Genomic DNA, 22,752 nt, shown 5'->3' on the forward strand with positions numbered 1-22,752 from the left:
AAAACCCTCTGGGCAGCAGCCTAGGGCCTAGGCTAGTTTTTCAAACACTGGCTGGTTAAATGAGCAGGCACTCTGAAACAAAATGGCTTGATAACAATGTTGTAGCCGTAGCTTAACATGTTTGGTCAGTAGTGTCCTTCCGCCTAGGCCGATTTTTTGAACACTGCCTGAATTATATCAATGCTTTAACAGTTTATTAGCCATACCTACTTATGCTACGTTTCTGAGACAGCATGGCGATCAGTGGCGGAAAGACTACCCTCTTTAGCCAACCGGGGAGACTTTTGAAGCTTCTCTCTCTTTTATAGCGGCGCCATGCTGTTTGCAAAACACAACATGCCCTTGGTTCCCATTGCTGCAAACCAAAGCTGTTACTGGCGAACCTATTAAAGCGCAAGGAGGTGCAGCCCTCGCCAGAAAATCTCTTGCAGCTGCAACTGAGGTTGCCTGAGGCGCAGTTCTTTCTGATAATTCCAAAATGAAACGACGCCCGTTCTGAATTTGAGGAATGAAATCCTTTTAATGAAACGGTGTGTTTTGTGACTTGAAAACATTTCATTTTAATCTTATTAGTGAAATCCTTTGAATGAATTCCTATTATATCCCCATGAATTCAAGCCCAAATTGGACTTGCTGAGTTGATATCCCCATGACATTCGATTCAAAGCCTGGTTAGTTTATAAAGACCTTTATAGGATTGTGGATTTTCGATGTGGGGTGTCCACAAAGGGCACCTCAAAAGTATAGCCGCGCGGCTGTACTCCAAATAATAGAATATTTTAAAAGTTCAGCCGCGCGGCTATACCCTTCAAGTAGCTCTCCTTTTAATTACTTTGATTAGTAGTTATGTTTTACTTAGTGAATATTAAAGGGAAAAAAAAAGGAAAAATTGAATTACTATTTATTAAGTAATATAATTCATGAAGTTAATTAATAAATTTAATACTAATTATTCACTAAATAAATAATAATTAAAATATAATTGCTAATTTCACTAATTAAATAAGGCAAATATGCTATTTAATTACTAACAATAAAATTTTAAAAAATTAATTAACCTAAAAATTCTAAGTTTATATATATTTTTATTAAAGATCTCTCGCGACGAAATTTCGTCGGCATAGGTTTTTCGTCGGGGAAAACCTAATCCGGCAGAGTTTGCCGGCATAGACCTATGCCTACGAAATTTCGTCGGGATAAGTGTTCAGTTATTTTTTTAAAAAAAAAAAAATAGTTTCTTTACTTTTTCTTCTGGCCAACTTCCTTAATTTAATATATGTAATTAAGTAATATCTTATCCTTTTTGAATTACTTTAATTAGTAATTATATTTTAATTATTATTTCTTTAGTGAATATTTAAATATGTTACTTATTTCATAAATTGCTCAATGAATAGTAATTAATTATTTTAAATTATTTTGTGCAATTTTCAAACCTAGTTTCATTCAAATTTAAATTGAATGGATATGTCAACATGAAAAAAAATAAATTGCTTATTCTCGTTTGGGTGTCTTAATTAAATCTCTCCAAAGTCCAAGAGCCCCAAGGCCCAAGTCTTTGATTAATATAATATAATTATTATTAATCAGCGCCAAATCCAAAGCTGAGCCTATAGCCAAGCCCATTACCCCAACTCTCCAATGTTAACCGCACTTACCAAACCATCGTAGTGCTTTGTTTATAACGACCTTTATAGGATTGTGGATTTTCGATGTGGGGTGTTCACAAAGGCCACCTAAAAAGAATAGCCGCACGGCTGTACTCCGAATAATAGAATATTTTAAAAGTCCAGCCGCGTGGCTATACCCTTCAAGTAGCTCTCCTTTTAATTACTTTGATTAGTATATATATTTATATATGTTTTACTTAGTGAATATTAAAGGGAAAAAGAAAAAGGGAAAATTGAATTACTATTTATTAAGTAATATAATTCATGAAGTTAATTAATAAATTTAATACTAATTATTCACTAAATAAATAATAATTAAAATATAATTGCTAATTTCACTAATTAAATAAGGTAAATATGTTATTTAATTACTAACAATAAAATTTTAAAAAATTAATTAACCTAAAAATCCTAAGTTTTTATATATATATATATATATATATAATTTTATTTTTTTTAAAGACCTCTCCCGGCGAAATTTTGTTGGCACAGGTCGCATAGACAAACATATGCCCTTTGGACAAACACCCATTTCCAAACTGCCACATATCTGGATAATCCGGATTGAGGTATCCTGTTCAGGGCACAAAGCTGGGAGGGAAAAAAAAAACCTAAATAAAGTCTAACATCTAGGAGGACATACAAGCACACAATTTGATATATCTGGCTTCAAGGAACTGGATGTAATACATATTCCCCTAGCCACCTTTCCTTTCCTTCCATCTTTCAGACTTAAAACTTGAAGATCTTCTCGTAGAAGGTTTGGTGGAGATGAAGTTGGTGCCAATGTAACCGTGAAGGTTGGATCCAAAACAAGTTGATGGCTAAACAAATCTTGCCCTGATGCTAATCTAACACCCTTATATTGTCCACTATCCTGCGATATTCTCTAGCCATTACGAATATGAATTTGTATGTAACTCTCATCTCAGGTACCAAGTTACTTTATTAATATAAGTATCTTATATTAAAAATAATAGAATTACACTCACTCCCATACCTTATCCATAAGCACAGAAATAACTGGCGTTTCCAAAGCCTGCATGCATGACAGTTTTTTCCAAAATTTTGAAAGCATAAGCACTTAAAAATTGATACGTAAGTACTTACAAATGCAGTTGCCTTCCCCTTGCTGTTTCGATAGCCTTTGGATCTGCAAAATGTAATCAAACCAGTGAACACAACCCAAAGTTTATTCCAAAGAAAGCTTAATCATTTTCACAAGGAAACTCACACTAAATAGTAAACAAGACCGCAAAATATATGCATGGAAAGAATCATCTAAACCTGTTTGAAGAGGACCTAAGAAGCTGCCACCGATACCAACAGCTGTATTATCTTGCATCTCTCTGGGAGTTTTTGATTTACTCTTATGGTACTGAGAGTTGACAAAATGTATTTGCAGAGATGCCAGACCCGCCAGGAAAAAAGAAATCGGAAAAAAAAAACTCCATTCAAGTTTTTGAAAAATCGGCCGCCTAGGCGGGCTAGGCGGTTCTTTTATTTGTTTTTTTTTTTTAAATTTATAGTATAGCCGCCCGGCTATACTATATTTAAGTTTAATAATTGCAATAGACCCGCCAGGAAAAAAGTAATCTTTAAAAAAAAATGCCATTCAAGTTTTCGAAAAATCGGCCGCCTAGGCGGTTCCCTTTTTTTATAATATTAAATTAATTAATTAATTATTTATTATTTATTTATTTGTTATAAATAAAATAAATAGTATAGCCGCGCGGCTATACTATATTTATAGTTTCAGATTTCGCCATTAAAATGTTTTGGTAGCTTCTCATTATATCAAGGCTGTTCTACGCAAATGGAGGTGATGCCACTTTGGTGTTAGCATCAAATGGCATTCATTTTCTCTGGAAATGGCCACAGGTTCTTAATTCCAGTGGAGTGGTAAAGAATGACATGCTTTCTAATTGTTTCCTATTAGATTTCTCCTCTCTTTCCTTTCGAATTAAAACCGAAGCGACAGTTGGTCATTTAATTATGATGATATTGATTGAATGCAGGCAACTCCCAAGGTTCACCCTAATTTATGGAAACCAAGGAGTGGCTTAGAGCTGATGAATAATGACCTTCCCGGCACCAACCCTGAAGACTCTTATGTCCTGCTTTGATTTGTCCAAGAATCATTCATATCTCATATCACCAACAGGAGGGATGATCTCCATTTTTGAGTATTTGCAGAGATACCAGACCCGCCAGGAAAAAAGAAATCTTAAAAAAATCACGCCATTCAAGTTCTGGAAAATTCGGCCGCCTAGGCGGGCTAGGCGGGTTCTTCTTTTTTTTTTTTTTTTTTTTTTTGAAAATAAAATTTCCTTGATTTGCCTTTATCGTTAAGAGTAGTTTAGAGCATCATCTATTACTATTAGGCCATTACCCGAGTCTCTATTGTCCCCTTTTGATTTTTTACTTATTACTCATATAAGAATCTACGATTTTCTCATTTAAATATATTACTTAGAGGTTATAGCCGCGCGGCTGTACTGATTAAATATATTATTTAAAGGGTATAGCCGGGTGGCTGTACTTATTAAATATGTTATTTTCATTTTTTGTGCTAGAGTATAGGGGAAAAAGAGGGAGAATGGAAGTGAGAATGAGAGTAGAGATGAGATTGAGAGGGGAGGATGGGTTGGATGAGTAACAAAAGTGAAAACAAAAACTAAACACTGAAACCTATTTGAAATTGTTTTCACTTTTGTTACTCGTAGCTTCCATATTCCCCTATCATCCTCCTCACTCATATTCTCACTTTCATTTTCCTCTATAGTCTAGCACAAAAAATGAAAACTCAAAACTCCTCATTATATCTTTTCCACAAAAGTAAAATTGAAATGGTTATCAACCAAGCCCTAAAATAATTATAAAAAAAGGAACCCTAAAATGATTATCAAACGGACCCTTAACCTTGTCAATATAGAGGGATGAAAAACAACCAACATGCCATCAATTTGACATTCATATAAACAAAAAATTAGCCACCTAGCGGCTCACAAAAAATTGCAGTTAATTTGATAGTTTCGTGAATAAAGAAGCTATTGGTTAAAAAATTTATCACTTTAAGGTTGTTTTTGTCAATTTTCAAAAGATAAGAGACTACTGTTAAACGTCACAAACTACAAAGTTAAAGAAAATGTGACTGAAACGTTTAGTTTTCATCCATTCATATAAACTCCGTCTTGGAAGCACATGTGATGCGGGTCTGGTGCTGATCTTGCACTAGAGGTATGACAAAAACACGGACAGAGCTACTAGCAGGACCAAAGATTTGATACCACTTTGTTGCTTTGCTGAGCAATTTTCAAAGGGTTTCCCAAAGAGAGCATAAAGACTTCGGTCTCTGAAAGGAATAACTCTAATGAATGGATGAAAAAGTTTCTGCAAGAATATATTTCTTGAAACTCAATTATACAAAAACTGTTACAAATGACATACATGAGAAAAAACTTAATTGATAAAAACAAACAGGCAAGTGACGGCAAACCCTTTTTTCGGTTTGCTATTTCCAAAAGTTACAAAGCTTATAGGTATATACATTACTATACAATATCAATCAAAATTCCAACTAAACCTATGTTGTTGAACTAAAAGGGTTAGAAATGTTGGACTCTTCCAAGTACTCAAACCCCATGAAGTGCTTCACTCTTCGTCTTTGATGTACCTGTTGTATGTGATATCAATGATGCCACTTCAATTGAGTGATAAACAGTTCTCTAATTCAACACAATAATGAACAACCTATCATGCATTGCAGCTTGGTAAAGCAAGAAAAAAAAAGGCAGAAAACGACAATCCCAAGATCTTTACATTTCAACAAGTGAAAGTACAGCTAGAATCAAGTTGGATTTCTCATTAGATTCATTTCCACAGAAAACTTCCCAGTAGACAGTTGATTACTGGAACTATGGAAGTAGACAAAATAGGAGTCTTTTATTGGTACCAAGATGATTGTCCAAATCCAAATTCTTGAGTCAATCTGTTATTCTGGAGTAGCTGGTTCAATTCAAATAAATACTGAATTTCTTACATAATTATCTACATCTTCTTTGCGCTATATATAATGTAAAGTCAAATCATATTTGGTAAACAAAACAAAACCACAAGAAGTTACAGCTTTATAAAACAAAATCAAAACCTATCCCACACTTCCTAGTTTAATTCCTGACCTCGGATTTTTTAGGTCGTAATATGACCTTTCATTGGTCTATGAATTCTTATGTGTACTATTTACAGCATTCTCAACTACATACCTTGAGTCAATTCACAGAGGGTCTTCCATGAACATTAATCTTCACTCTTTGCTTTCTTCAAGGCAATGTAGAAACTATAATATTAAAAGTTTTCTTGATTACCTGAGCATGTCTCCACTATGTAATTTTGGCCCGCTCAAAGCTGGTGATATGCTGAAAGTATTACCGTTGCCATTGCTATAACCTGAAGGGTGACCAAGAGGCATTGGCCTATCTGGAATTGGTGGCACTTCAATATCTCCTTCCAACATTTTCAGTGCATCCAAAATGGTAGGCCGCAAAGCCACCATTACATGAGCACACAAAATGCCAACCAGCAAAAATCTCTCCATTATGCTCTTTGGATTTGAATTCACATTATCACCATCTTTCAGCAATGAAAAGTCTAAAGCCTGTTCAACTTTTCCAGATTTCACTAATGACCAAGCCCAATCTGTGATCAAAAATGCACGTGGTGATCCCAAGGAAGACAAATCAAGTGCTTTTCTACCACACATAATCTCCAAAACAACCACACCAAAGCTATAAACATCGCTCTTCTCAGTCAGCTGTCCATAAAGAGCATATTCCGGGGCTAGGTATCCGTGAGTTCCTGCCACTCTAGTAGTGAGATGAGACTGGCCTTCCATGCTCTGTTTTGCAAGCCCAAAATCTGCCACTCTTGCTTTCATATCCGCATCTAGTAGTATGTTTGTTGCCTTAATATCTCTGTGATAAATTGCAGGCTTCACTCCATAATGCAAATAAGCTAACCCCTTGGCAACATCCAATATAATGCTCTTTCTTTGAGGCCAAGTCAAGGGTCTCCTTTCAATTCCACTCTGATTACTAGACAGAGAAATAAATATATGGTCATCCAGATTCCCATTCGGCATGTAATCATAGACAAGGTACCTATGACTTCCTCTCTCCTCATAACTGTCTTCACCCTCAACCACGCAACACCCTCTAAGTGGCACAAGATTTCGGTGCTTCAAATTGCTAATAATCTCAACCTCATTGCAAAATTCAGCATCTCCTTGAAAATCAGATTCTATGACTTTCTTAACAGCTACAGTAGTCCCATCCTGTAAAACACCCTTGTAAACAAGACCAAATCCACCTCGACCGATAAAATTCTTCTGTGAAAAGTTATTAGTTGCCTTCTCAAGGTCCTGAATATTAAACCAAATCGAACCAGTGTTGGGTCTCACTCTAATCCTAGACTCTCGTTCATCTAAATCAAAACCAGAATCCATGCGGGACCTTTCAACCCTTTTGTTCCTCCACCTTCTATCATACCAAAAATACAACCCCAACAAACTAGACATGACAAACACTGCAACCCCGGCACCAGTTAGGCCGAAAACAAGAGCGGTACTGCTCTTTTTCGATGAACCCGCATGAGAATCCGGTGACAAACCGAATATACAGGACACAACACCATTACTTTCAGGCCCAAACTCATTGACAATACCAGCAGCATAAAGAATTGTAAAATACCAACAATCTCTAGTGTGAGAAGTGTTACCATCAACAGAAATCAGCTTCTTCTGAATGTCAAAGCCGGCGTCCACGCAAGCGCCGCAGGAGGAGAGATCAGTGAGGTCTGGCCTGCAAGCAGAGTCAAGAGAAGTACTCTGGCCAAGCTTGGCGACCCAATCTTGGGAAGACTCAATTTTGGCACAGATATTGGGAGTGATGACAAACTGCATAGGGTCAAAGCAATACGAGACAAGATTGGGAGGGAGGGAGAGGGAGGTGAGCTTGGATTGGTAGTTTTGGAGGCAAGAATTGGAGGTGGGCAAGTTGGGAAGCTGAAAGAGGGATGTCTCTTTGAGGTGTTGGGCAAGGGCAACTCCAAGGAGGGACAAGAGGGTTTGGCAACATGGGATCTTGGTGAGGTCCATTTGGGGGGTTTTGGGAGGGGGCTGGAAGTTTTTGCATGACGAGGAGTTGAAGGGGATTCTTAGGACATAGTTGAGATCCATGGGGCATGTTGTTGTGGTGTTGGTTGTGGGGGCTGATGCTGCTGTTGTTCTTGGAGACAGGGTAGAGAAAGAAAGTAGAGAGAGAAGCACCCAAAACCCAATTAGTTTCATCTCTTCTCTTCTATTCTAATTTCTAACTATTTCTCTCACACTCAGATTGTGGGTTGTGCTTGAATTTGGATAAGCTGTAGTTGGGTTGTGATTTTGAGAGAAACTAAACTATCTAGAGAGAGAGAGAGAGAGAGAGAGAGAGAGAGAGAGAAGGAATGAGTTGTGTTGGTCTTTCACTCTTCCTCGGTTACAGAGATGAGCTTTGGAGGATTGGAGCTTTGGTCAAACAAACCTCCCTCTTCCTCATTTCTGGCTGCTGGGTTGGTGTCACAGTAACTAACTAGGAAAAGGAGCGTGGCCCAAACGCGCTATTTATTATAGAAATGTATGATTTTGATGTTTAATTAAATGTGTTTTTTAAGAGATTAGATTCTGATGTACGTTTTTTTCCCGTTAAACATGCGTGGTAGACTGAATGTTTTTTTTTCATTTTTTTATACAAGCGATATCTAATTATTCTAGTATTTGCATTCATAAAATATTAATATATTTGCAGATACATTTGTGAGTATACATATATTAATGTTATTCCACGTACTTAGATTGAAAAAAGTGATATTTGATTATATATTCATTCTTAGCACTAGTAATATAAATAAATTATACACCATTTAATTTCTATAAACAAACTCAAAAAAATTCAAAAAATTACAGCTTATCATATTGAATTTAATTTTGATTATTAAATTACTTTAATACCTTATTAAGTGTTTTGGATTTTTTTTTATAAGGTTTTTGGAGTTGGACTTGTTTTAAAAAATTGATGGCAATTCTGTAGTTTATAGGAAGTTCGAAGCATCTTTGTTATATTATAAATGAATTTTGAGTGTGTTTTTAAAGTTCATTTTATGTAAGATTTTTATATAATTTGGACTCATATATTGAGTATAATAATGAATCTCCTTTAATTTTTTATATTTTATATTTTTTTCATTTGATCAAGCAAGTTTATCAATTTATTCATTGTATAAATAATTACATTAATATGGGATTTTTTAAAATATTTTTTTGCTCATATTTACAGAACGGGAATGGTGATGGTGGAATGTAAACAATACATGCGCGTGGGGAGGCTGGGGTTTGCTGACTCTGGTTAGTATGTAAAAGTCTGCTGATTATTTAAAAAAAACAAAACAAAAAAGGAGAAAAGGTTGCAGGCTAAGCACAGGCATATTATATTTTATATCAAATAGATGTATCAGTTCATCATCCTAATCCCAAGTTATTGTTTTTCCCAAACATGACCCACCTTGGTTAGTCTTACTTTTGCATTTCTAGTTAGACTTACGTTAATTAGGTTTTTTTTTTTAAGGAATTAGGATGATGAACTAAAACATCTATTTTATATAAACATACTCGAGTAAAGTTCAAGCAATGAAGACCTGAATCAAACTAACGAAGAGGAAACACAAGTTTTGAAGCTCTGTGAATAAATTTGTTTAAACTCATGATTAGTAAAAGTAAGTTTAATTTGAAGCGCATGCATGCATTCATAAACAATGTCTTAACGTGCTTAGAATTGCATATGGATCCGATGGGAATGAAGTAGAAAAAGCAGTTAGGTTAGCTTGGAATGAACCTAAAAATAGAAGCTACGAGAGTAAAATTAAATAAACTAACTAATTAAAAGAATGACCCGACCTATACTCATCCATGTCACAATAACAAACACTTTTTCCTCATCTCACCAAAAACACAAACACTTCACCTCATAAACGCTCCTAAAGAAACGCTTCTTCATCTTTGAATCCCCAGCCATTCTCTTCTGATATCGACCTCCTCCCTGCCCCCTCTCTTTTACGGGGGATCCTCCACGTTCAGCATCGACGTCGGATCTCTACAGCATGCTCGGAATATCCAATATTTGCAAAGGATACAAATCCTTTGTTATGAAATTGTCACCCAACCACCATCACAAGAATGGACAATCCAAGTTTACAGACAATCATGAAACCACCAAGGTAACATAAATTCATACGTTCTCATTTAAAAAAAATAAAAAATAAAAAAATCCTGGATTATATGCATTTGCCAAACACCTGCATGTGCTTAAATCCATCAAAAAGTCATACAATTAACATGATGTACGCAAGCAAATCTGCATTGTTGAATTGGTAACATGTATTGTATGCATTTCTGACAATTTTTATCTAGAAATTAGGAGTTATTTTAAGCGTAAATATTGGGTCAAATTTGATGCTATAATCTTTAATGATGTTTATATCAATTTGCATCGATCATGATCTTGAAAAGTTTATAGCTTGTTTCTAATCTCATTCTATGCTTAATTTGCATAATGATCATGATCTGAGATGCAGGAGGAAGAAAATTTTACAATTAGTTACCCAACAACACCAATAGGCAGTTTTGATCATCAACGAAGTATTGATGATAGCTTCTTCTCACGTCGAAGTCTTTCAAGGATTGGGAGTAGAAGATGTAAAACACCCACCCCGAGGACCTTCTCAAGAAGTGCAAGCCGGAGCACCACCCCGACGCCGACGACATTATTGAGAGATATGAGTCTAAGGCAATCGTCAGAGACCGAAACCTCTGCCTCAATATCAAGAAATATGAGTCGAAGGCAATCGTCAGAGACCAAAACCTCTGCCTCAATATCAAGAAATATGAGCCGACGGAGCACCTCAGAGACTGAATTTCATGCCACTCTATCAAGGAATATGAGCCGGAGACGCCCATCTGAGACTGAAATACCCTCTCCATCACCCGCAGCCTCTTCATTGTCGGCACCTGCCTCTCCGGCGCCTGCCTCTCCATCGCGGACTCTATCACCTAGTGCCAATAGAACATCAGGCACGTCTGATCAACCGGACAAACCTTCCACACCTCTGTCAAGAAGTATTAGCAAGAGGAGCCCAACCCCTATCGTGTTCTCTCGGACAACTGCACGAAAGAAAGCTCCTCCAGTTGAGAAGAGGCTTGGATTCACACTTGAGCAGTTGTGCCATGGATGTGTAAAGAAGATCAAGCTTACAAGAGATGTCATTAACGATGCCGGGTTTGTTACTTTAATTACTTCACCTTATCTCATGTTAAGAGACGCTTAATCTATTTGTGCGACTATTTGTGAGGTGATTAATTATACTGATGTGTGTGATCGTTATGAAACAGGATTATTGTCCAAGAAGAGGAAATACTGCAAATAAACGTGCAGCCTGGATGGAGGAAAGGTACGAAGATTACATTCCAAGGAAAAGGGGATGAGAAACCAGGGTACCTCCCTGCTGACATAGTCTTCTTGATAGATGAAAAGCGGCATCCCTTGTACAAAAGATCAGACCGCGATGACTTGGAAATGGCTGTTGAGATTCCTCTGGTGGATGCACTGGGAGGCTGCTCATTTCCAGTTCCTCTGTTAGGAGGGGACAAAATGAAACTCTCATTCGATGACATCATATATCATGGCTACGAAAAGGTCATCCAAGGACAAGGCATGCCATTGCTTAAGGAACCAACAAGGAGAGGTGACCTCCGGATCACGTGTCTAATAAACTTTCCGACAACTTTGAGTGATGAAGAACGTGCAGAAGCTGTCAACATTCTACAAAATTGTTCTTATGATTAACAATTCAAATCTCTCCATCACTTATGAGGAACCATTTAGAATTGTTCTCTTTTGATCTTCTCTATGGGGAAAAATAGAAACTCACAGTAGTCAAAATTTTGAATTGAACTGCATCTACTCACATGTACATAGCTCTGCAGAGTTACCTATACAATATGAGTACACAAGGAACAAAGTACCCTTAACAAGTAGAATTCCACTGAGAATTTTGCAGTAGAGATAGCATTTGTAATGTATTTTGTGTCAAATATAGCAATCTTTCCTCAGCGGTTTTTTTCTGAATTCCGAAAAACAGTTCTAATCCATTGCTTATGTTTTCTATGCTGATGTTGTGCCTTTGTCCATGACTACATCAATTTAGGGTTCCCACTTACCTTTCCAATATATGCTCTAAATACTGAAAGGCAGACACCCAAAATGCTATCAACAAAAGAAAATGTAGAGATATTCTTTTATAATTGAAATATACTTGGAATATCATGTCAAGTCAACATAATTAAAAATTTAGCTTTACACATGGTAGCTATATAACTGGGGTTTCAGATGGCTAACAAGAGCGACAACTTCACATTTTCATGAATCTGGCACCAAGGATGAAGATGAAGTCTAGATTAACAACAGAAAACCAGCCTAGATTAGTGTGCCACAGCACTGGAAGCCTGGACTCTAGCCAATCAACATAAAAGTAAGCCCCTCTTTCGCACAAAACAACATGAAAATATAATTTGACGTTATTTCATGAATAGCTTCATAAAAATTTTACTTCCCTAATGTTACAACACCTCTGTGTCTTGGATTGGTAGAGAACAATTAAAATCAAGCCCAAATATAAATTGGATTTGAGATTAATGGTCTAAAGGATGAATGCACCTCAAGAACTTGAGCTCCTTGTCAGTGAGCGTTGCCCAGCAAGAAAAGGTACTTCTACCACTGTTCCAGGAACAGAATCTCCAACAATTACAGTGTCTCCCTCTGAAACAGTTTGCCTCTTGATGTAGCCTAAACCAAAGTACCCATTTTCCTTTCTTCCCGATGTGCAACTTGTGAGCTTCCCAACCTGTGAAAATTTCACAAGCTGTCATGACACAGCCTTGAATCTTGCCCTTTATTTTCTATACTCGACCACTGACATAAAATACTGGTGACAATTTAAAGGGAAGGAAAAAAAATTCTTAAGCATTATCTATTTAAAGTTTTGAAGGTGACTTAGTGTTAAATTCCGCGGCCAATTTATTCAGGAAGTTGAATGGAGGTTTTGCTTTCTTCCCTATTAAAAATATAATGATAAGAAAAATATTTGACATGCAAAATTTGAACAGTATATTGGAGAGTGAAACAACTACTACCTTTTTCCCATCAATTGTAATGAGGCTGCCAACTTCTGCCGGGGCAGATAGACGAATCGCCCAAAGTCTTTGCTTAACTCCGTCATATGTTATGAGTCTAGCTATAGTCTCTTGTCCCTTGTAGCATCCTGCAAAAAGACAGAATTAGACCAGCTATTTTCTCATTTTCTTTAAGATGCATTAAAGAGTAAGGAGTATGATACCTTTGTTCAAAGAGATCGAATTCCAGAGACCAGCCTCCAGTACATTATATTCATTAGTAAGCTCCTTCTGAGGAGCTGGCCTTCCTGCAAAAAGTAATCTGGGCTGATGATCACGAGAGAAATCACAGAAAACTGAACTTTAAAAGACTAAAACACACTACTATTATTGTCAAGAAACATTTGGTTACATGCTTGTATATTTAATTAGTTGTTCCATTCCATGATAATGCTTTATTTGTTGTTAGTGCACGAGGGGAAAAAAAATATGAAAACAAAGGAATATGTCTTTCTGTTTTAACACCCAAAAACATATGAAGCATGTCCACTGCGAGCCTGTTTATGGAAATTACAGACGAGAACTCATCCAATTTCAAGTTTTAATTATTTTCAATAGCAAACAAGCAAACAAAAAGGTTTTTCCACTGAAATGCAACTTTTAAAAAACTTTCTACATTAAATTGTCAAAGAAAACTAAATTGGCAGTTAAGAATATAAAATAGGTGACAGCAAACATATCATAATGCATCAGTCAAAGCATTGACGAAATTAAACATGGACAGGCTTAGCTCCTTGGTGAGGAAGCACTTTCTCCCTACAGTTAAGGTGCTACCAATAACTTTGTATGAGTTGGTGAATGTAGTGGGTTCAATCACATTAAAGTTGTTAATTATGATGATTTAATGTTGTGAAATGGGTGAGCCGCATTACTTTCACCATTTATTTCCATGAATTGGTTACTCAGGGGTGAGGGAGAAGTTCTTCCTTACGGGTAAGTAGCCAACCATTCTTCATTCAAAAATGGAGGAAAAGTGCCAACATCTAAATAAAAAATTCTTACCTTGGAAAATTCTTAGTTTTTCCCATGCATTAGAGCCCATTGGAATTGCACCCTGTGACAGAATCGTTTTCCAGACTGATCCAGCAGCAGCTGGTGACATCAAAAGTGAAAAACCCTTTTCAGAAATGACATTACCCACACCCACAGTTATAGGCATCCCGTTAACCTGCAAAGTAATAGGATGTCTTATTAATCTCCCTTGAAAATAATACTTTAAATTTCATCTCTCCTACAGTTATTCTTAAAGAAGATGAAATCAATAAGTACAACACACTCGTATACATTATTGATGCTTACACTAAAATGCTGATGTGTGCCATATGGCTGTCCAACAAGATCACCTAGGTTTAACTCTTCCATTATCTGTTCTCATTTCATGATAAACAATTAACATCATCAAGCTTCAGCTTAGTAAAAAGCAAGGTCAAAGACCAAAATAATGCTTGCCACATGTACAACAAAATTTAAAAAATCTTACCTGGTTGCTTTTAGGTCCCACCAAAACAAAAAAGCAAGTTTGCTTAGTGATGTCTTGAATCTCTACCTTGTCATTAAAGAATATGTACCTGTTGAAAAAATGGCCCAGTGATAAGATTCACTACATGGAACTTATTCCCAATAAAAGTTTATCAATTGAACATCCTCCAGCTCTCCCCCAACTTGTACCAGCCTAGAAAATTGTCATGTCCACCCTAAACTCCACATCATTCAAGTCTTAAAAAAAAAAGAAATATTGCAGTTGAGAAAATTCCCACTGTCTCTTTATCAGTAGCCATGCTGAATTGGACAGGAAAGAAACTCTCTAAAGAACTGCCTGGCCCCACAGTCATGCCAAATATTCATCTCAGTCTGATTGTTTAAATTTCCATGCCTTCGTAAAAATTCAATGACAGTGAAAGTGAGTATGAAGCACTTCACCAAAATATAAGAACACCAGGAGAGAGAGAGAGAGAGAGAGAGAGAGAGAGAGAGAATTGCAAGCTGGGCATAACAGGACTGGACCATTGGTAACAGTGCAAAAGATAATGTAAATTCTCCTCAAAGTTTGTCTTATTGTTTTTCTTCTTTTGACAAATTTCAATTACATTAGTGCTTAGATAGTGCTGTGGTATACATGATGATACCATCTTTCAAAGCTTTTTAAAACAACACTAAGAACTTAAAAAAGAAGATGCACGTACTTATTCAGCATTTCAGAGATACTTCTCAAAGTCACCGGTGAGACCACTAACAGTACTGCATTTTTCTGGGAACACAAAAATAAAATATAAATAACAAAGTTGATGAAAAAAAACATGAAGACTATTAAACTTCAGGGAAATCAACAACGTACAAAAATTATGAAAAAGAAAGATTACCATGATCCACGCATGTGCAATATCTATTGTCCGAGCTGTTGGTGTAACAAAAACGGTGTCACATCCCTACGGATTTCAATCAGAAATCCTATTACTCAAGCCTGTATGATTGTATACATATAAGAATTAAATCAAAAGAAGAAAATTGCGTCAACAGCATATACGCAACCAACTTCTGATTACATCCGACCAAAAATACCTGTCCTTCATGAAGGCATTCAAAATTGGCAGTTGTTTGGTTGTGAAGAAATTGGATACGGTCTTCTCCACTAACTTCGTGATGAAGCCACATATTCATATGCACAAGGGAAAAACACATTAAAGCATCCGCCAAAGCCAAATACTACAAACTTGACATAAATTTGATTGCATTACCTCAAACAAGTAAACAATAAATACATGACAACTCTAATTCTCGAACAATTAGCAAAAGATTATGAACTCCATACAAAAGGATGAAAATATGATTAAATTAGTACGAATAATATTAATGTGAGAGAAAGATACATCTCTTTAGCACTGCTACTTGTATGCTCACAGGGCATATCCAAGTTAAACAAACGGAGACTGACTCCATTTAACTTGGCTACACAAGCTTGACTTGGTGACTGGTAAGCTGCATGGCCATCAGGCCAAGCGACCTAGTGTCTTAGAGCAAAGGCCAAGGTCCCTCAACAGCTCTAAACGAGAGGTAACCTTCTAGACAGTCGTTAGACCTAGCCAAGCACTTCAACACGGTTATGGTTTTGAATTCCACATACAACATTCAGCATAAGTTTCCCCTTACTAGAGCAATTTCCACTTGGGGCCAAATACGGTATGAGATATTTATGCACAGGTTTCCATATTTATCTGTGGGACATTTGCGAGTTATTCATTATAATATCTATGGGATAAGCTGCATTTTGGGCTTCGCTTTGGGTGCCGGTTTCTGTCAAACATATGGGGAAATAATTCTGAATATCTATTTTTTTTATAGAAGAAATTCTGAATATCTATTCTTCCCCATCCAAGACGTATTTAAAGTGTTACAATGATATACAAAGTAAGAGAAACAACCAACCTAATAAAAGTAAACAAAGTCAACTATATAAAATTCTACTAATAAAAAATTGCTATTTCTATTGTATTCCAACACATGTCAACAGTTTCTTCTGCTTTCTGTGATTGTCCTTTCTTTCTTAGGTTTTCCTGACTGTAGTTGCCTGCTTCTTGTGCTGTTTTGTTTGGGTAGGTGCATTTTTTACTGTTCTTTTACTAAGACTGATTTACATCATATAGTTTGAAGTTTATTTATTTTGGACTACTGGTCCACTTTGATTTTTCCTCTCAGTTCCTTATGGGAATGTATTGGGAAGTAGAATCTCATATCTCTATATAAAGGACATCGGGCTAGTCTCCGAGGTAAGCAATACTAATCCTTATTGGACAATAATACCAATATGCAACATAAGTTGATATATATATATATTTATGAAAAGTAAAGGAAAAGATAATATACCTCTTATCCGTCCAAAATGTGAAAGGTCCGCTACCTGAGGCATTACATGGATTCAGAATAATTAGATGAGGTCACAAAATTAATGGCTGCACACTCAATAAATATGAAAACAACCATTATTCAGTTGCTAAAAGTGCACAAAAGAAAGTGATGCCACCTAAACCCCATTCAAAGAATTAACACTCTATTTAAGTATTGACATAAGAGCAGACAAACAATGTCATAAAGGAAATAGCATGCCGCGCCAAAAGTAAGATGCACACAACACAAGTATGAATCAATCTTATGACTATCCATTCCCAGTGATAGGTCTTTAGGTTCAATCAGCACCACCTGTTTACATGGTGGCAAGTGATTAAATCTATATCAGCAGTGCTGAGAGTGAACCCAGAGAATTCAAACCTTAATACAACTAAAAGAGCAACTTGACGATCACTTTTCTCAAGACACCCATTTGAAAAACAAAAAAATAAAAATTTCGCCAAGGGCGAAAAATGCATCTTGTCAAGGATATCATTAAACCATTTTCAACCTTACAAATCGTGCAATCTAACATTTTATATTGAATTCTCAAGTTCTAAAGCTTACAATAAACAAGCATTCAATTCACAAACTATGCAAAAACTGAAATAATGTAATGAATACGCACCACAACACCATTATCGGCTGCATCAAAAGCTTGGTCATCGTTACCGAAAGTTTCGACAATCCCATCATCGGAAACCTTTGCCCCTTCAGTTGCCACAATGTCCTGCTAACAGTCCGTTCATTTTGTCATGAAATATTGAACATTCTTGTTGTGCTTCAGTTTCTTTTTCTAATTCTCGAGAAAACAAACAGAGGAAACGGTGGGAGGCACTTACCAGGAGGTCGTGGTCGATGGGAGGAGGGGAGAGGTCGAAAGGCAAGGCCAAAACGACACCTTTCCTAGTCGTTTTGGAAGAGAGTGTGAACTTATGCTTCTGCTTATGTTCCTTCGTCTTGGTCTGAGTCCAGGGAAACGCACCGTTCTGGTCGAGATAAGAGAAGGAACGCCATGGATTGAGAAGCAGAAGCTCACCTGTAATTGAAGCCATTTCTTGTAGTCTTTTGAGTCTGGACAGCCCCGTCAGTCTCTACCAAATATATGTTTGGATGGATGTTCCTAATCCAATTACTTTACAATATTTTATTTATTTATATAAAGCAAAAGGCAGGAAATTGTGAAACATTTAAAATACTAAAAAATGTCGTTGGTTCATCAAACATTAATAATTTAAATTATTAATTAAATGAGAATAATATGGTAAATTCACACCTTTTTATATTTTAAAAAATTAAAATTAAAATTAAAACAAAAGGCAAATAATGAATCCTATTTTTATAAAACACAACTATCCATTATCTTTTTTAATTTTTAATTTTTTTTTTAAGTCTCTTACAGGAGCGGAAGCGCGTACGAAGAGGCTAGTTTATTAATTATTTTAAATGATAATGAACTTTTCTTTTTATCTATGGGGATTGAAAAATCACTTTTCATCCTTGTAATTTGACGAAATTTCCACTTAAGTCCCTGTGCTGTGGTTTTCAATTTTGGCATTTTATTGCAATTGAGGGCACGTCCAAATTTCTCTTACGAGCAGTATTTTGGATGAAATTGGATGGAAATTTGGATGTGTCCTTGAATTACTATAAAATCAAACTATAGGGGTTAAATTACAAAATTAAAACTACATGAACCAAAGTGGAAACATTGGCAAACTACAGCGACCGAAAGTGACTTTTCCCCCAAAAAAAAAGTCCTACACATAAGTGTTTAGTCATCAGACTAACCAAATAGCCTACTCACCTTCCGCATACCAATCAGAGGGAATCTTACCCTTGATAAGGCACCCCATCTCCCCCTAAAGCAAAAGTCATAAAAATTATAGATTACAATCCTCCAAAAGGACATCAATAATAAAATCAGGAGGTTGTTGAAACCAAATCCTAAAATTGCCAATGTTTAGAGCAAATTTCACAATTTTATGAGCCACTCCATTAGTTGTGCGATGGATATGAATGAAACATACTCCAATAACCTGTTAAAGCATAAATTTATTGTCCTCCACTAGGGGTGGGCGCGGTCCGGTTCGGTCCGGTTCTCACCTCAAACCGGAACCGAAACCGGTATTATTTAACCGGTCCAGTTCGGTCCAGTTTAGGCAAAAAAAATTTCGAAAACCGGCCGGTTCGGTTCTAACCGGTTCCGGTTTTGAACCGGATTATTAATTTATTATTTTTTTAATTTTTTTTTTTTAAAAAAATTTTTTTTAAATTTTTTTAATAAAAAAATTATAATAAAAAACTTATTTTTTTAGCTTAAAAATGAACAAATAATCCAATTCATACATTTAGAAATTTTTTGAAGTTGAACTTGGAAAATTAGTGATTATAGAAGTTAAAAAATGGCATTAGATTTTAAAATTTTGTAAAAATATAAATATAAAATATATGACCGGTCCGGTTCGGTCCGGTCCGGTGTGGAGAGATGTAAAACCAGAACTGAAACCGGTTGGAACCGGTTCGGTCCGGTTCCGGTCCGATTTGTTGACTTTTTTGGTCAACCGGTTTTTTTTCCGGTTTTTTTCACCGATTCGGTTCGATGTTCCGATTTTCCGGTCCCGATGCCCACCCCTATCCTCCACCACTGGACCAATTTGGAATCAATCCAATAATGGCTTTGTAAAACCCCTTTCCATCACCAAAGCTACACCCTCCCTAGCTGCCAAAACCTCAGAGTGTGTATCTGAGAAAATATTATCAAATCACTTCGCTCTCCCGGCATTAAAATTCCCACTTGAATCACGTGCCACAATACCCACTGCTCACTCCTTATAAAACTTGAATAGTTTTTGCATGGCCTTTTGAGCAACAACATCAGGCCTTCCTCTCTCTAGAGTTACTCCAAATAATTGAATTGCGGGCCTCCTGTATTGCGCACCCAATACCATAAAAATTCCAAAGTCACAAGTGGAGAGAGAGGTCGCCACAAAGGGGACCCAATCAGCCACTTTAAGGTACGAACTGCTGCTAACCACTCGCCCCAGCGGTGAACCGAACCAAACATTTCTTCCAAACAGATGGACAAGATTGTAATTAGTTAAAAAATAAAATGAGCATGGACGTGCATTCTTTGTTTCGCATACTGCATTCATGCAACACCCACCATTCAATATACTTAGGAAAACAGCTCCACCTTATTTGTCTCAAAAAGGGTATCATAAATTCTGCTGTTGCATTCGGAAACCGTCTTCTACAAATGTATGTGAAATGCGGTAGGATGACCGATGCACTGAAGTTGTTTGATGATATGCCCCAAAGAAACTGTTTCTCGTGGAACACACTGATTGAAGGTTATACAAAATCTGGGGACCTAGAAAAATCTTTACAGTTGTTTGAGGAGATGCCCCGTAAGGATGATTTTACGTGGAATTTGATTGTTTCTGGGTTTGCAAAAGTGGGTAAGCTGGAAATTGCTCATAGTTTGTTTGATGACATGCCTAGGAGAAATTGGGTTGTCTGGAATTCTATGATTCATGGTTATTCCAAGAAGGGATGCCCTAGAGATGCTTTAAGGCTTTTCCAGGATTTGAGTTCGGACGGGTTGACATTGTCACATGAATATAAGTTTGTGTTGGCTACTGTTATTGGAGCTTGTGGTGATTTGTTTGCGCTTGGTTGTGGTAAGCAAGTCCATGCACGCATTTTTATTGATGAAGTGGAATTTGACTCTGTTTTGGCTAGTTCTTTGATTAATTTGTACGGGAAGTGTGGGGATTTAGATAGTGCAAGCCACGTTTTCAATATGATGAAGGAACCAGATGATTACTCTCTCTCAGCCCTGATTTCAGGTTATGGAAACTCTGGTAGAATGGACGATGCAAGAAGAATTTTCGATACGAAAAGTAATCCAGATGTTGCATTATGGAATTCATTGATTTCTGGATATGTTAACAGTAATGAAAACATTGGAGCATTAGTTCTATTCAGTGAAATGCTGAAGAATGGTGTTCAAGGGAATTCATTTACGCTTGCAAGTGTTTTGACTGCCATTAGTATCTCAGGCATCCTTAAACAGGCTGAACAAATGCACACACATGCTTGCAAAGTTGGGCTGATTGGTAATGTTATTGTTGCTAGTGCTATTCTTGATGCATACTCCAAGCGTGGAAGTCCTAACAACGCTTGCAGATTGTTTAGTGAGCTCAAAGCCTTTGACACAATATTGCTTAATTCTATGATCACTGTGTATTCAAATTGCGGCAGAGTTGAAGACGCGAAACAGATTTTCAAGGCAATGCCAAGTAAAAGCTTGATATCATGGAATTCGATGATCGTGGGCCTTAGTCAAAATGGCTGTCCGATTGAAGCATTAGATCTTTTCAGACAGATGAATAAGCTGGACTTGATGATGGACAAGTTTAGCCTCGCTAGTGTGCTCAGTTCATGTGCTACTACATCGTCGCTTGAATATGGTGAACAGGTCTTTGCTAGAACTACCAAAATCGGGCTTGATTGCAATGAAATTGTTTGTAACTCGCTTGTTGATTTGTATTGCAAGTGTGGTTTTGTTAAAAATGGGCGAGAATTATTTGACAGAATGGCCAAGTCTAACGAAGTCGCTTGGAATTCTATGTTGATTGGTTACGCTACAAATGGTCATGGAATTGAAGCACTAGCTCTTTTCAATGAAATGAGGCTTGCTGGTGTGGAACCCAATGAAATTACTTTCACAGGGGTTTTGTCTGCCTGTGACCATTGTGGGTTGGTTGAAGATGGAAGAAAATGGTTTTCTAAGATGAAACAGGACTATCATATCAATCCAGGCATCGAACACTACGCTTGCATGATTGATCTTTTATCCCGTGCTGGTTTCCTCGAGGAAGCAGTGAATCTAGTTGAAGTGATGCCTTTTAAGGCAGATGCAAGCATATTGTCTTCAGTCTTAAGAGGTTGTGTGGCTCATGAACACAAGGATCTTGGCAAGAAAATGGCAGAGCGAATCATTGAGCTTGATTCTGGGAACTCTGGTGCTTATGTTCAGCTGTCTAACATATTTGCAAACGTAAAAGAGTGGGAAGGATCTGCACAGGTTAGACAAGTGATGAGAGATAATAGAGTAGAAAAAAATCCTGGTTTCAGCTGGTCTGATTGTTGAACAAGAGACTCGTATGGCAAGATAGTTCTTGAAACCCTTTACGCCTGTATGCGAAAAGCAAATGGGCACGTTACAGCCAAGTCATAGGTGGAGGCTGAAGGTGAGATATAACCGGAGCATCAAGTGACAGCACACATCGCATTGGCCAGATTTCAAACAATCAGAGGGTAGAAAGGGACGTCCCTTTAGTGTACCTAATTACAGAAGAATCTTGAAATGAAGATACGCAAATCAACAGTTCAACACAACCCAGAAATCTTGGGGAAAAATGATAAAAGTATCAAAGTAGCATTAGAGAAGGCAAAGTTTCTCAAGGAACTCAATATAAGGAGCACTATAGAAGTTAAAGGGCAGCCAACACTCATATCAAGAGCCCCGTACACTCAGAACTTGGTTCTAAGTTTCAGTCATCAGTCTCGACCAAAAAAAAAGCCAGTCATCAGTCTATTTATTCTACAAGCTCGGGTATTATAATCTTTGCAAATTCCGATGTACAAACACTATGATTAGAAAAGATTATATGATAATACCGATGATAAAAACAGTTTCAGGGTTGAGTATTATGCTCGAATTACATTTTTTATTATTTAGAGGAAGCTATTTTCCATTGAATTACTTGGGTATAATTGTTTCATATTTGTAATTATAATAATTCAATACGTTAAATGCCATGACCCCTCCAGGATTGCGCCTCACCTTGTTAGACATAAACCGCCTTGCCTTTG

At 36.8% G+C, this 22,752-nt stretch overlaps 4 protein-coding genes across 5 annotated transcripts; 2 read left to right on the forward strand and 2 right to left on the reverse strand.

The window, feature by feature from the left end:
• Nucleotides 5,049–8,297, reverse strand: LOC18788945 (probable receptor-like protein kinase At1g11050). Its single transcript, XM_007221918.2, has 2 exons — nucleotides 6,038–8,297; nucleotides 5,049–5,346 (listed from the first exon to the last, which is right to left on the reverse strand). Exons 1-2 carry the CDS (start codon nucleotides 8,014–8,016, stop codon nucleotides 5,325–5,327), a joined length of 2,001 nt encoding a protein of 666 aa, XP_007221980.2. The 5' UTR covers nucleotides 8,017–8,297; the 3' UTR covers nucleotides 5,049–5,324.
• LOC109947710 (flocculation protein FLO11-like) lies at nucleotides 10,329–11,610 on the forward strand. Its single transcript, XM_020558578.1, has 2 exons — nucleotides 10,329–11,035; nucleotides 11,149–11,610. The coding sequence occupies exons 1-2, from the start codon at nucleotides 10,329–10,331 to the stop codon at nucleotides 11,600–11,602; spliced, it is 1,161 nt and encodes a 386-aa protein (XP_020414167.1). The 3' UTR covers nucleotides 11,603–11,610.
• Nucleotides 12,024–17,998, reverse strand: LOC18790588 (putative transferase At1g60990, chloroplastic). Of its 2 annotated transcripts, none has more exons than XM_020555644.1 (12): nucleotides 17,712–17,998; nucleotides 17,498–17,599; nucleotides 16,849–16,882; nucleotides 15,547–15,620; nucleotides 15,348–15,413; nucleotides 15,171–15,235; nucleotides 14,468–14,555; nucleotides 14,287–14,352; nucleotides 13,990–14,155; nucleotides 13,152–13,235; nucleotides 12,949–13,076; nucleotides 12,024–12,659 (listed from the first exon to the last, which is right to left on the reverse strand). In XM_020555644.1, the coding sequence occupies exons 1-12, from the start codon at nucleotides 17,922–17,924 to the stop codon at nucleotides 12,474–12,476; spliced, it is 1,272 nt and encodes a 423-aa protein (XP_020411233.1). In that variant the 5' UTR covers nucleotides 17,925–17,998; the 3' UTR covers nucleotides 12,024–12,473. The 2 variants fall into 2 exon arrangements, with proteins under 2 accessions (XP_020411233.1, XP_020411232.1); XM_020555643.1 differs by having other exon boundaries at nucleotides 17,498–17,602; nucleotides 17,712–17,965.
• On the forward strand, nucleotides 19,725–22,661 carry LOC18788726 (putative pentatricopeptide repeat-containing protein At1g77010, mitochondrial). The gene has a single exon (XM_007224117.2). It carries the CDS (start codon nucleotides 19,982–19,984, stop codon nucleotides 22,025–22,027), a length of 2,046 nt encoding a protein of 681 aa, XP_007224179.2. The 5' UTR covers nucleotides 19,725–19,981; the 3' UTR covers nucleotides 22,028–22,661.

The sequence above is a fragment of the Prunus persica genome, chromosome G1 (genome assembly GCF_000346465.2).
Source record: "Prunus persica cultivar Lovell chromosome G1, Prunus_persica_NCBIv2, whole genome shotgun sequence".
NCBI classification, from domain to species: Eukaryota; Viridiplantae; Streptophyta; class Magnoliopsida; order Rosales; family Rosaceae; genus Prunus; species Prunus persica.

What these genes read in the sequence shown, in the direction of transcription:
- LOC18788945 (XM_007221918.2), bottom strand. Translation starts at nt 8,016, where the DNA reads ATGAAACTAATTGGGTTTTGGGTGCTTCTCTCTCTACTTTCTTTCTCT. An exon ending in CATAGTGGAGACATGCTCAG is followed by an intron (nt 5,347 to 6,037) that starts GTAATCAAGAAA and finishes CACATACAACAG; the next exon opens with GTACATCAAAGACGAAGAGT.
- LOC18790588 (XM_020555643.1), bottom strand. Translation starts at nt 17,924, where the DNA reads ATGGCTTCAATTACAGGTGAGCTTCTGCTTCTCAATCCATGGCGTTCC. An exon ending in CAGCCGATAATGGTGTTGTG is followed by an intron (nt 16,883 to 17,497) that starts GTGCGTATTCAT and finishes GTAATGCCTCAG; the next exon opens with GTAGCGGACCTTTCACATTT. An exon ending in ACATTTTGGACGGATAAGAG is followed by an intron (nt 15,621 to 16,848) that starts GTATATTATCTT and finishes TTCATCACGAAG; the next exon opens with TTAGTGGAGAAGACCGTATC.
- LOC18788726 (XM_007224117.2), top strand. Translation starts at nt 19,982, where the DNA reads ATGAGCATGGACGTGCATTCTTTGTTTCGCATACTGCATTCATGCAAC.
- LOC109947710 (XM_020558578.1), top strand. Translation starts at nt 10,329, where the DNA reads ATGCAGGAGGAAGAAAATTTTACAATTAGTTACCCAACAACACCAATA. An exon ending in GATGTCATTAACGATGCCGG is followed by an intron (nt 11,036 to 11,148) that starts GTTTGTTACTTT and finishes GTTATGAAACAG; the next exon opens with GATTATTGTCCAAGAAGAGG.